The sequence below is a fragment of the Petromyzon marinus genome, chromosome 70, assembly GCF_048934315.1.
Source record: "Petromyzon marinus isolate PM22_M1 ecotype Great Lakes invasive population chromosome 70, UKy_Petmar_22M1.pri1.0, whole genome shotgun sequence".
NCBI lineage: Eukaryota > Metazoa > Chordata > Hyperoartia > Petromyzontiformes > Petromyzontidae > Petromyzon > Petromyzon marinus.
In genome coordinates, this window is record NC_133736.1 from 4,929,635 (window position 1) to 4,944,099 (window position 14,465).

The 14,465-nt window shown below is 46.1% G+C and overlaps 1 protein-coding gene across 2 annotated transcripts in view; it reads left to right on the top strand.

The window, feature by feature from the left end:
* The window catches only part of LOC116957122 (retinoblastoma-associated protein), a 238,324-nt gene that overhangs the window by 11,392 nt on the left and 212,467 nt on the right, over positions 1–14,465 (top strand). For both annotated transcript variants that reach the window (XM_076055219.1, XM_076055220.1), the window contains exons 5-8: positions 2,134–2,172; positions 3,181–3,242; positions 4,855–4,965; positions 7,717–7,916. In XM_076055219.1, the coding sequence (XP_075911334.1) occupies positions 2,134–2,172; positions 3,181–3,242; positions 4,855–4,965; positions 7,717–7,916 (412 nt within the window). The remainder of the gene's footprint in view (positions 1–2,133; positions 2,173–3,180; positions 3,243–4,854; positions 4,966–7,716; positions 7,917–14,465) is intronic.

Consider the following 14,465-nt stretch of genomic DNA (forward strand, 5'->3'; position numbering starts at 1 on the left):
CGTGTTTTGTAATCCAATGCACTCGTACGTCAAAGCGCTCCCGTAGTATATCGGTTGTGATCACGTGACGCTCGACGAGACAAAGCGTACTGACACGTCCGCTGCTCGTATTTGCAAGACCCTCGCTCGTTTATCAAGTTAATATTTACTTACAAATTTCTGCTCTTCTTGCAAAAAAACACTCGCGGGCCAAGTTACTCGCGGTCCCAAGGTTTTTGCCGTTTGTAAAATGAGGGCGGATGTGGTGACGGTGACGATGCGCAGAATGAATGAAGATGGAAATGAGATGAGTGGATTGATGATTGGCGGGGGGGAGGGGAGGGGAGGGGGGGCGGTGACCATGGGGAGTTGGGGACAGGAGTGTGGGTGGGGAGCGCGCAACAAGGGGAGAAGGAAGGGTGGGCAAGAGATTGGTGGTTTTAGCGAAGAGCGGAAAGGTAGTGAGAGAGAGAGAGGGGTGATTGTTTGACGTGCAAGGCCAGTTGATTCCGGTGACGAGAGGCTCGGAGAGAGAACGAGCGAGACCGAGGCTGCGCGCACGGAGGAGAGGAGGAGGAGGAGGAGCAGTAGGAACAAGAGGAAGGCTAGGATTTAGAACGCGGTGAGCGTGCAGGGACGTGTGAAGTGAGGTGAGAGAAGGGAGGTAAGGATGGGGGGGGGAGCCAGTGCCGTGGAGAGATTTGTAAAGGAATGCGATCAATTTAAAGAGGCGGCGATTATAAACAAGGAGAAAATTCAATTTTGATTTGAAGCTTTCGTGACTGCAGTGATTCATATTCTTAGCTCTTTCGGTAAAGTCACGTTGAAGGGAAACAATAAAATAATAAAGTATATATATATTTTTTTATAAAATAATAAAGTAATAAAGTATATATTTTTATTATTTCATTGTTTCCCTTCAACGTGACTTTGCCGAAAGAGCTAAGAATAAGGAGAAAATTCATAATAAAAAGGTTTTTGGGTTAGATGGCGTTATTTATAAATGTGTCGTAACCCTCCACCACCCGACCACTGCCAATCGGCAAAAAAAGTGTCACGTCGACAAAAGACAAAAATGGTTCACTACTGTAGCCCACCGGTGTGTTTGAAGAGTGAATCCACAACATTTACAGTTTGAGTTGTACGACGTTTCGCTGGCAATTACATCCAGCAATCATCGGGCAATTCGCCGGAATGGTAAAGCCCTCTCCACTTGCTCCCGGTCTTAAATAGAGCAGCAACAGCAGCAGCAGCAGGGTGACGTCATCATTTAACTCATTCATGTAGCCATAAAATAAAATACATCTCGACGTTTCGATTGCAACACAAGCAATCATCGTCAGGTGGATGCAGCGTTGCCCTCCCCCCATCTCTCTCTATCCCACCTCCCCCCTTTCTTACCTATATATATAATAACCTCTTACCCCACGGCAGCTGTCCCACTTCAGCAAAAAAAATAAAAACAAAACATTCTTGCCGTGGTTTTTTTCCCCAACCTGAGGACGACCGCTTGTCGCCTCGATTTATTTTCTTTTTGCTTTACCTACGTGGACCTTGTACCGAAGGAACAAAAAGAGCGTGGATTCGCTTCGGATCTAGATTGATGAATTCTCCGTTCAGCCCCCAGGCTACGGGGGAACGCTCTTTCCGCGGGGATGGAGGGATGCCGGAGTCCGCTGGGCATTTTTTTTTTTTTAAAAAAAAACGCATCTTGAAACGTATCTGTGCGCGTCCGCTTGTTCAGCCCTTTTTAGTCCATCGAGCAAACGGGTTCTTGAAAACGTATTTGTGACGCGATTGTTTCCATGCCGAGTGGCTGCTGCTGCCGCCGCTGCTGCCGCTGTAATCTGTAACGTTGAGATCCTTTGATGAAATCGCTATACGAATGGAATTGTTGTTGTTGTTGTTATTATTTTGACCCGGACGAAGCACCCGAAGAACTTTTTTTTATTTTATCAAGTTATTATTTTATTCTCATTCTACGTGACTTTACCGAAAGAACCAAAGAAGACACCCGAATAACGTCGATGGATAGGGATCATTGCGTGCCTGCTGTCATTTTCTTTTCATTGTCGATTGGGGGATTTTGAGTTTGTTGATCTTTAATCTCGTGGGAATTTTCACCCCCCCCCCCCCCTCCGATCCCCCTTGCAGGATGTACGGCAAGATCTTCAACGAAGACTGCGGACGATGGTAGGCCAGCAGTCATTTCTGCCTCCTCCATGTTATCTCTCACGTCACGTTATCTCTCACGTCACGTTATCTCTCTTCACGTTATCTCTGACGTCACGTTATCTCTGACGTCACGTTATCTCTCACGTCACGTTATCTCACGTCACGTTATCTCACGTCACGTTATCTCTGATGTCACGTTATCTCTCTCGTCACGTTATCTCACGTCACGTTATCTCACGTCACGTTATCTCACGTCACGTTATCTCACGTCACGTTAGCTCACGTCACGTTAGCTCACGTCACGTTATCTCTCGTCACGTTATCTCACGTCACGTTATCTCTCATCACGTTATCTCTGACATCACGTTATCTCACGTCACGTTATCTCTGACGTCACGTTATCTCACGTCACGTTATCTCATGTCACGTTATCTCTCACGTCACGTTATCTCTGACATCACGTTATCTCACGTCACGTTATCTCTGACGTCACGTTATCTCACGTCACGTTATCTCACGTCACGTTATCTCACGTCACGTTATCTCACGTCACGTTATCTCACGTCACGTTATCTCTCGTCACGTTATCTCTCACGTCACGTTATCTCACGTCACGTTATCTCTGACGTCACGTTATCTCACGTCACGTTATCTCACGTCACGTTATCTCTCGTCACGTTATCTCACGTCACGTTATCTCTCGTCACGTTATCTCACGTCACGTTATCTCACGTCACGTTATCTCACGTCACGTTATCTCACGTCACGTTATCTCTCGTCACGTTATCTCTCTCGCGTAGAGTTCTGCGATCCGCCGGTAGCCAAAATCGCCAAATTTGCGAATGTTGCAGGGGAAATGCCTCTGTTACGCATTACACCAACGAAAATATTACACATTACGTGAAAATATTACACGTTGCATAATTCCGTTACATCGTTATATCGCTTCCCTTACCTTACATCATAACGTTACATCATTACACGTTACATCAATAACAAAACAAAAACTATATTACGTCCCCACAGCGCCTCGCCGTTTCCGTCCACGATGGCAAAGGAGTGCTGGACAACATTCATCCTCGCCAAGGGTGAGTGATCTCCTTCCGTTGGTGCCAGCGGTGTTTATCAAATTTGACAAGGAACATGAACCCACCACAGGTGAGGATTTTCTGAACTGATCCTGGGGCCTCCCCTAGGTCGACTCGGCCTCAAATGAGTACCTGATGTGCGTTGCGTAGTGAGCATCGCCATGAGGGAGAGGAGGGCGGTCGGGCGTGGTGCTGGCCACCCCAACCCCCTCGTGTACCGTTCCGGCGTTCTCGCTAACAGCACTTGCCCCAGCAGTATGTTAAGGCTATACGGGGGATCTTTGTCTTTGGCTGGGTCCCTTTGTCCGACTTGTGGCTGGGTCCCTTTGTCTGACGTGTGGCTGGGTGCTTTGTCCGATGTGTGGCTTGGTCCTTTGTCTGACGTGTGGCTGGGTCCCTTTGTCTGACGTGTGGCTGGGTCCCTTTGTCTGACGTGTGGCTGGGTCCCTTTGTCTGACGTGTGGCTGGGTCCCTTTGTCTGACGTGTGGCTGAGTCCCTTTGTCTGACGTGTGGCTGGGTCCCTTTGTCTGACGTGTGGCTGGGTCCCTTTGTCTGACGTGTGGCTGGGTCCTTTGACGTGTGGCTGGGTGCTTTGTCTGACGTGTGGCTGGGTCCCTTTGTCTGACGTGTGGCTGGGTGCTTTGTCTGACGTGTGGCTGGGTCCCTTTGACGTGTGGCTGGGTCATTTGACGTGTGGCTGGGTCCTTTGTCTGACGTGTGGCTGGGTCCCTTTGTCTGACGTGTGGCTGGGTCCTTTGTCTGACGTGTGGCTGGGTCCTTTGACTGACGTGTGGCTGGGTCCCTTTGTCCGACTTGTGGCTGGGTCCCTTTGTCCGACGTGTGGCTGGGTCCCTTTGTCTGACGTGTGGCTGGGTCCCTTTGTCTGACGTGTGGCTGGGTCCCTTTGTCTGACGTGTGGCTGGGTCCTCTGACGTGTGGCTGGGTCCCTTTGTCTGACGTGTGGCTGGGTCCCTTTGTCTGACGTGTGGCTGGGTCCCTTTGTCTGACGTGTGGCTGGGTGCTTTGTCTGATGTGTGGCTGGGTCCTTTGACGTGTGGCTGGGTCCTTTGTCTGACGTGTGGCTGGGTCCCTTTGTCTGACATGAGGCTGGGTCCTTTGACGTGTGGCTGGGTGCTTTGTCTGACGTGTGGCTGGGTGCTTTGACGTGTGGCTGGGTCCCTTTGTCTGACGTGTGGCTGGGTCCTTTGATGTGTGGCTGGGTCCCTTTGTCTGACGTGTGGCTGGGTCCTTTGTCTGACGTGTGGCTGGGTCCTTTTGTCTGACGTGTGGCTGGGTCCTTTGTCTGACGTGTGGCTGGGTCCCTTTGTCTGACGTGTGGCTGGGTCCCTTTGTCTGACGTGTGGCTGGGTCCCTTTGTCTGACGTGTGGCTGGGTGCTTTGTCTGACGTGTGGCTGGGTCCTTTGTCTGACGTGTGGCTGGGTCCTTTGACGTGTGGCTGGGTGCTTTGTCTGACGTGTGGCTGGGTCCCTTTGTCTGACGTGTGGCTGGGTGCTTTGTCTGACGTGTGGCTGGGTGCTTTGTCTGACGTGTGGCTGGGTCCTTTGACGTGTGGCTGGGTGCTTTGTCTGACGTGTGGCTGGGTCGCGCAGGCCACGGGCTCCAGGCCGGCACGGATCTGGTCTCGGCGTTCCATCTCCTGCTGTGCGTCCTAGACCACTTTGTCTCCCGCTGCCAGGCCTCGTCTCTCCACGAGCCCTACGGTAACGCCACGGGGGTGGGTGGAGGGGGGGGGCGAGTCAGTAGCGCTCGCGGTGAAGGGGACGTCGTCGTCAACTTCGTCGTCAGCATCGTCGTCATCATCGTCATCGTAATCGTCATCATTGTCATCAACATCGTCATCCTCATCAACATCGCCACCACCATCGTCGTCTTTGCCATCATCGTCTTCGTCATTGTCAGTAACATTGTCAACCACATCAACATCATGATCACCATCGCCGTCGTCACCGTCATCATCGCTATCAACAGCGTCATCCTCGTCAACATCACGATCAATATTCATCATCATTGCCATGAAACATTGGGCTTCACTCCCCCACGCAGGTGGGGACCGGGAGCGTGGATTTTTTTCATATGGGGAAGGGAAGATGACTTCACTTCACTACACGCTACACTACGTTATACACCACACTACGTTATACACTACACACTATGCTCCACACTACACTACATTATACACTGCACACTATGCTACATTATACACTACACACTAGTTACACACTAGCGACACACTACGCTACACACTACACCACATTATACAATACTATACACTACTCTCCACTACGTGACATACGCTACTATACACTATGCACTACGCTACATTATACACCACACTATGCTACAGACTAGTTACACATTGCTACACACTGCACTACACACTAGACTACATTATACATTGCACTATATGCTACACACTGCACTACATTATACACTACACACCATGCTACAAACTACGCTACACACTACTCTATGCACTACGTGACATACGCGACTATACACTACACTACATTATACACCACACTATGCTACAGACTAGTTACACACTGCTACACACTACACTACACACTACGCTACATTATACACTACAATACGCTACACACAATCTAGCCTGGTTAAACCCAGGATGGATCGTAGGCAGGCCAGCCTAAATGTTTTTAACCGGCGGAGATGCTCCATTAAGGGGGTCCACGTTTCGCAAGCGTAGAGAAGGGAGGGAATGACTGAGGCCGAGAAGACCTGAAGCTTCGTGCGGAGCATAAGACCAGGTAGCTTCCACACAGCGTTACGCAACCGATGAAAACATGCCACTTGATTTATTCGGAGTGAGACCTCTGCTGTCAAAACGGAGCCGGTCATAAGCACACTGCCCAGGTATAGGAAGCTCTCCACTCGCTCCACAACTGCCCTACCACCAATTGGGAGTTGTGGGGGTGGAGTGTCCGATGGTACAAAATACCCAGGCAGGTGCTTAGTTTTGGTGGGGCTGATGGTAAGGCCCCACCTCTTAGTGGCAAGCTCCAGGTTCAGCAGCAGCGCCTCCAACTCCTCCTCTGAGTGAGCAGTAATTACCAGATCATCGGCATATATAACATGGTTGAGCAATAGGGAGCCATCCCTTGACCGCACCCGGGCATCGATTAGCCTCCCATTGTATCTGTATCAGATGGAGATTCGTATTGAAGGCTTCACGAACTACGTCATCGAAATAGATGTTAAATAATGTGGGAGCCAGAGGACATCCCTGTCACACCCCAATGCGTACAGGGAATGGCTCTGACTCCCGGCCACGTAGTTTTACCCGGGCCCGCTCAACATCATGAAGGTCCTTAATGATCGTGAGCAGAGGGTCAGGGACTCCGAAAGCACGAAGAATAACCCAGAGCCCAGGCCTACTGATGGTATCATAGGCCATGACCAGGTCAATAATGCAGAGATGTAGGTCTTGTTCCAATTCCCTACATCTCTGCTGTAGCAGACGGACAGAAAATATGGCATCTGTGCAGGACCGCCCTTTCCTGAAACCGCATTGGGGCACCACAAGCCTCTCCTCAGCGTGCCTGGCAAGGCGATGTTGAATAATCCTTGCCAGGACCTTTCCCAGCACACTGAGGAGTGAGATGCCCCTGTAGTTGTTACAGTCTGTGCGGTCCCCCTTCTAAAAGAGGGGGACCACCAGGACATCCTTCCAATCCTGCGGAACCCGTCCAGTGGTCCAGCCTGTTGTTACGATGTCCTGTAGGGCAGTCTGCGCACAAACGCCCCACCCTCCCTCAGCGTTTCGCTTGGGAGATCATCTCTGCCCGGTGCCTTTCCTGGTCTCAGACTCCGGATCGCCTTCAGTACTTCCTCAACAGATGGCACCTCAGCCAGTCGCTCACAACGCACACACATACACTCACAAAGATCCCCCGTATAGCCTTAACAGACTGTAGGGGCAAGTCCTGTTAGCGAGCAGCACCTATGAAGGCCGGTAACGGTACACGAGGGGGTGGGTGGCCAGCACCACGCCCGACCGCCTTTGTCTCCCCAGTGGCAATGTTTACACACCGCACCGGGTACTCATTTGAGGCCGAGTCGACCTAGGGGAGGCCCGGGACCGGTTCAGATAATCGTCACCGGTGTTGGCCGTGAGCGGGAATCGAACACCGGGTCGCCGGGTTCATAGCGCAGAGTAGCGCTATGAACGCTACGCCATCGCTCCCCGCACACGCACACACACACACGCGCACGCAACCAAAGAAGTTCAACACGCACGCACATTCACACGCAGCCAAAGAAGTTCAACACATTCAACACATGCAACACGCAAAGCACGTACAGGGACGCCGAACGAACGCAAGGGGACGAGAAGGGATGTGGAGGAGGGGGGGTTTTTAATTCGGCGTGTGCCGAAAATCCGTGTTACCCCCCCTTTCGCCCACCGCCGCCGCCGCCGCCGCCGCCGGCCGAAGCGTCCGCCGTGAGGGACGGCAAACCGGCGTCCGGCACGGACGGAGAGGCCGACCCGGCGGCTTCGAGCGGCGAGCACTCGTACAGCCAGGGCACCGCCGCCGCTGTGACCACGGCCGCCGCCGCGAAGACGGCCGCGGTGGCCGTGGCTCCGCCGGTCGTCGCGCTGCTGTGCCGTCACAACAACTGCAACCACGAGGAGGTGAGCTTCAGCCTCGTTGCTCTTTCATTCATTGTTAAAAACAAAAAACTAATTTTTTTTTTTTTTTTTCACAAAGGCTGGTGCAGGCTGGCCCCCGCTGCACTTGTGTGTGAGCATGTTGAACTTCTTTCGCAACGTACGTAGCCAACCGTGGTGTGTGCTTGTGTGTGTGTGTTGAACTTCATTGGCACCGTACGTAGCCAACCGTGCTATGTGTGTGTGTATGTTGAGCTTCACTGGCACCGTACGTAGCCAACCGTGGTATGTGTGTGTGTATGTTGAACTTCATTGGCACCGTACGTAGCCAACCGTGCTATGTGTATGTGTACGTTCGACTTCTTTCGCAACGTACGTAGCCAACCGTGGTGTGCTTGTGTGTGTTGAACTTCATTGGCACCGTACGTAGCCAACCGTGCTATGTGTGTGTGTATGTTGAACTTCATTGGCACCATACATAGCCAACCGTGGTTTGTGTGTGTGTATGTTGAACTTCATTGGCACCATACATAGCCAACCGTGCTATGTGTGTGTGTATGTTGAACTTCATTGGCACCATACATAGCCAACCGTGGTTTGTGTGTGTGTGTTGAACTTCATTGGCACCGTACATAGCCAACCGTGCTATGTGTGTGTTGAACTTCTTTCGCACCGTACGTAGCTAACCGTGCTATGCTTGTGTGTGTGTTGAACTTCATTGGTACCGTACGTAGCCAAAGATGCTATGTGTTCTAGATTTAAAGCTTTCGTGACTGCTAGGATCCATACTCTTTGGTTCTATTGGGTAAAGTCACGTAGGTGAAAATAAAATAGCCAAAAAATTAACAAAAAATCACGACGTTTCGGCCACAACACAAGCGGCCTTCATCAGGTGAAGGGACCAGACTGTCTGGAGGACAGTGCTGTCCTCCAGATAGAACCAAAGAGTATGCTATGTGTGTTAATACACTTCTGTGTGTTAATACACTTCTGTGTGTTAATACACTGCTGGTGTTAATACACTGCTGGTGTTAATACACTGCCGGTGTTAATACACTGCTGGTGTTAATCAGAATCAGAAAGGGTTTTATTCGCCATGTAAGTTCACACCGACACGGAATTTACTTTGGCAGGATGGTGCATACATTCAACATATAGGAATCTAAAATCTTAAATAAGTTTTAAACAAGTCTTACTATAATAAGGGTTAAAAGTCTAACACTAAGGGGCTGAATTATATAAAATTAAATAAATATCGAATATAAAATAGCTTTAAGATATAATTTAAAAATACAAATAGGGAAACATAGTTAATATCAGCAACGTGTCGTTATGTAGATCAAATGATCAAATGTTAAAAACAGTGTTCACTTCTGTGTTGATACACTGCTGTGTTAATACACTGCTGGTGTTAATACACTGCTGTGTTAATACACTGCTGTGTTAATACACTGCTGTGTTAATACACTACTGTGTTAATACACTGCTGTGTTGATACACTGCTGTGTTAATACACTGCTGTGTTAATACACTGCTGTGTTAATACACTGCTGTGTTAATACACTGCTGTGTTAATACATTGCTGTGTTATTACACTGCTGTGTTAATACACTGTTGTTTTAATACATTGCTGTGTTAATACACTGCTGTGTTAATACACTGCTGTTTTAATACATTGCTGTGTTAATACACTGCTGTGTTAATACACTGCTGTTTTAATACATTGCTGTGTTAATACACTGCTGTGTTAATACACTGCTGTGTTGATACACTGCTGTGTTGATACACTGCTGGTGTTAATACACTGCTGTGTTAATACACTGTTGGTGTTAATACACTGCTGTGTTAATACACTGCTGTGTTAATTCACTGCTGTGTTAATACACTGGTGTGTTAATACACTGCTGGTGTTAATACACTGCTGTGTTAATACACTGCTGTGTTAATACACTGCTGTGTTAATACACTGCTGTGTGTTAATACACTGCTGGTGTTAATACACTTCTGTGTGTGACATTGCTGTGTTAATACACTGCTGGTGTTAATACACTGCTGTGTTAATACACTGCTGTGTTAATACACTGCTGTGTTAATACACTGCTGTGTTAATACACTGCTGGTGTTAATACACTGCTGTGTTAATACACTGCTGTGTTAATACACTGCTGGTGTTGATACACTGCTGTGTTAATACACTGCTGTGTTAATACACTGCTGTGTTAATACACTGCTGGTGTTAATACACTGCCGGTGTAAATACACTGCTGTGTTAATACACTGCTGGTGTTGATACACTGCTGTGTTAATACACTGCTGTGTTAATACACTGCTGTGTTAATACACTGCTGGTGTTTATACACTGCCGGTGTAAATACACTGCTGTGTTAATACACTGCTGTGTTAATACACTGTTGTGTTAATACACTGCTGTGTTAATACACTGCTGTGTTAACACACTGCTGGTGTTGATACACTGTTGTGTTGATACACTGCTGTGTTAATACACTGCTGGTGTTAATACACTGCTGTGTTAATACACTGCTGTGTTAATACACTGCTGTGTTAATACACTGCTGGTGTTGATACACTGTTGTGTTGATACACTGCTGTGTTAATACACTGCTGTGTTAATACACTGCTGGTGTTCATACACTGTTGTGTTGATACACTGCTGTGTTAATACACTGCTGGTGTTAATATACTGCTGTGTTAATACACTGCTGTGTTAATACACTGCTGTGTTAACACACTGCTGGTGTTGATAAACTGCTGGTGTTAATACACTGCTGTGTTAATACACTGCTGTGTTAATACACTGCTGGTGTTGATACACTGCTGTGTTAATACACTGCTGTGTTAATACACTGCTGGTGTTGATACACTGCTGTGTTAATACATTGCTGTGTTAATACACTGCTGTGTTAATACACTGTTGTGTTAATACACTGCTGGTGTTAATACACTGCTGTGTTAATACACTGCGGTGTTAATACACTGCTGTGTTTATACACTGCTGTGTTAATACACTGCTGGTGTTAATACACTGCTGGTGTTAATACACTTCTGTGTTGATATACTGTTGTGTTAATACACTGCTGTGTTAATACACTGCTGGTGTTAATACACTGCTGGTGTTAATACACTGCTGTGTTAATAGACTGCTGTGTTAATACACTGTTGTGTTAATTCACTGCTCTGTTAGTACACTGCTGTGTTGATACACTGCTGGTGTTAATACACTGCTGTGTTAATACACTGCTGTGTTAATACACTGCTGGTGTTAATACACTGCTGGTGTTAATCCACTTCTGTGTTGATATACTGTTGTGTTAATACACTGCTATGTTAATACACTGCTGGTGTTAATACACTGCTGGTGATAATACACTGCTGTGTTAATACACTGCTGGTGTTAATACACTGCTGTGTTAATACACTGCTGTGTTAATACACTGCTGTGTTAATACATTGCTGGTGTTAATACACTGCCGTGTTAATACACTGCTGTGTTAATACACTGCTGGTGTTAATACACTGCTGTGTTAATACACTTGTGTTGATACCCTGCTGGTGTTGATACACTGCTGTGTTAATACACTGCTGTGTTAATTCACTGCTGTGTTAATTCACTGCTGTGTTAATACACTGCTGGTGTTAATACACTGCTGGTGTTGATACACTGCTGTGTTAATACACTGCTGGTGTTAATACATTGCTGTGTTAATATACTGTTGGTGTTAATACACTGCTGTGTTAATATACTGTTGGTGTTAATACACTGCTGTGTTAATATACTGTTGGTGTTAATACACTGCTGGTGTTGATACACTGCTGGTGTTAATACACTGCTGGTGTTGATACACTGCTGTGTTAATACACTGCTGGTGTTAATACACTGCTGTGTTAATACACTGTTGGTGTTAATACACTTTTGTGTTAATACACTGTTGGTGTTAATACACTGCTGTGTTAATACACTGTTGGTGTTAATACACTGCTGTGTTAATACACTGCTGGTGTTAATACACTGCTGTGTTAATACACTGCTGTGTTAATACACTGCTGGTGTTAATACACTGCTGGTGTTAATACACTGCTGGTGTTAATACACTGCTGGTGTTAATACACTGCTGGTGTTAATACACTGCTGTGTTAATACACTGCTGGTGTTAATACACTGCTGTGTTGATACACTGCTGGTGTTAATACACTGCTGTGTTGATACACTGCTGGTGTTAATACACTGCTGTGTTAATACACTGCTGTGTTAATACACTGTTGTGTTGATACACTGCTGGTGTTAATACACTGCTGTGTTAATACACTGCTGTGTTAATACACTGCTGGTGTTGATACACTGCTGTGTTAATACACTGCTGTGTTAATACACTGCTGTGTTAATACACTGTTGTGTTGATACACTGCTGGTGTTAATACACTGCTGTGTTAATACACTGCTGGTGTTAATACACTGCTGTGTTAATACACTGCTGTGTTAATATACTGTTGGTGTTAATACACTGTTGGTGTTAATACACTGCTGGTGTTGATACACTGCTGTGTTAATACACTGCTGGTGTTAATACACTGTTGTGTTAATACACTGTTGTGTTGATACACTGCTGGTGTTAATACACTGTTGTGTTAATACACTGTTGTGTTGATACACTGCTGGTGTTAATACACTGTTGTGTTAATACACTGTTGTGTTGATACACTGCTGGTGTTAATACACTGCTGGTGTTAATACACTGCTGTGTTAATACACTGCTGGTGTTAATACACTGCTGTGTTAATACACTGCTGGTGTTAATACACTGCTGGTGTTAATACACTGCTGGTGTTAATACACTGCTGTGTTAATACACTACTGTGTTAATACACTGCTGTGTTAATACACTGCTGTGTTGATACACTGCTGGTGTTAATACACTGCTGTGTTAATACACTGCTGGTGTTAATACACTGCTGTGTTAATACACTGCTGGTGTTAATACACTGCTGGTGTTAATACACTGCTGGTGTTAATACACTGCTGTGTTAATACACTACTGTGTTAATACACTGCTGTGTTAATACACTGCTGGTGTTAATATACTGCTGTGTTAATACACTGCTGTGTTAATACACTGCTGTGTTAACACACTGCTGGTGTTGATAAACTGCTGGTGTTAATACACTGCTGTGTTAATACACTGCTGTGTTAATACACTGCTGGTGTTGATACACTGCTGTGTTAATACACTGCTGTGTTAATACACTGCTGGTGTTGATACACTGCTGTGTTAATACATTGCTGTGTTAATACACTGCTGTGTTAATACACTGTTGTGTTAATACACTGCTGGTGTTAATACACTGCTGTGTTAATACACTGCGGTGTTAATACACTGCTGTGTTTATACACTGCTGTGTTAATACACTGCTGGTGTTAATACACTGCTGGTGTTAATACACTTCTGTGTTGATATACTGTTGTGTTAATACACTGCTGTGTTAATACACTGCTGGTGTTAATACACTGCTGGTGTTAATACACTGCTGTGTTAATAGACTGCTGTGTTAATACACTGTTGTGTTAATTCACTGCTCTGTTAGTACACTGCTGTGTTGATACACTGCTGGTGTTAATACACTGCTGTGTTAATACACTGCTGTGTTAATACACTGCTGGTGTTAATACACTGCTGGTGTTAATCCACTTCTGTGTTGATATACTGTTGTGTTAATACACTGCTATGTTAATACACTGCTGGTGTTAATACACTGCTGGTGATAATACACTGCTGTGTTAATACACTGCTGGTGTTAATACACTGCTGTGTTAATACACTGCTGTGTTAATACACTGCTGTGTTAATACATTGCTGGTGTTAATACACTGCCGTGTTAATACACTGCTGTGTTAATACACTGCTGGTGTTAATACACTGCTGTGTTAATACACTTGTGTTGATACCCTGCTGGTGTTGATACACTGCTGTGTTAATACACTGCTGTGTTAATTCACTGCTGTGTTAATTCACTGCTGTGTTAATACACTGCTGGTGTTAATACACTGCTGGTGTTGATACACTGCTGTGTTAATACACTGCTGGTGTTAATACATTGCTGTGTTAATATACTGTTGGTGTTAATACACTGCTGTGTTAATATACTGTTGGTGTTAATACACTGCTGTGTTAATATACTGTTGGTGTTAATACACTGCTGGTGTTGATACACTGCTGGTGTTAATACACTGCTGGTGTTGATACACTGCTGTGTTAATACACTGCTGGTGTGAATACACTGCTGTGTTAATACACTGTTGGTGTTAATACACTTTTGTGTTAATACACTGTTGGTGTTAATACACTGCTGTGTTAATACACTGTTGGTGTTAATACACTGCTGTGTTAATACACTGCTGGTGTTAATACACTGCTGTGTTAATACACTGCTGTGTTAATACACTGCTGGTGTTAATACACTGCTGGTGTTAATACACTGCTGGTGTTAATACACTGCTGGTGTTAATACACTGCTGGTGTTAATACACTGCTGTGTTAATACACTGCTGGTGTTAATACA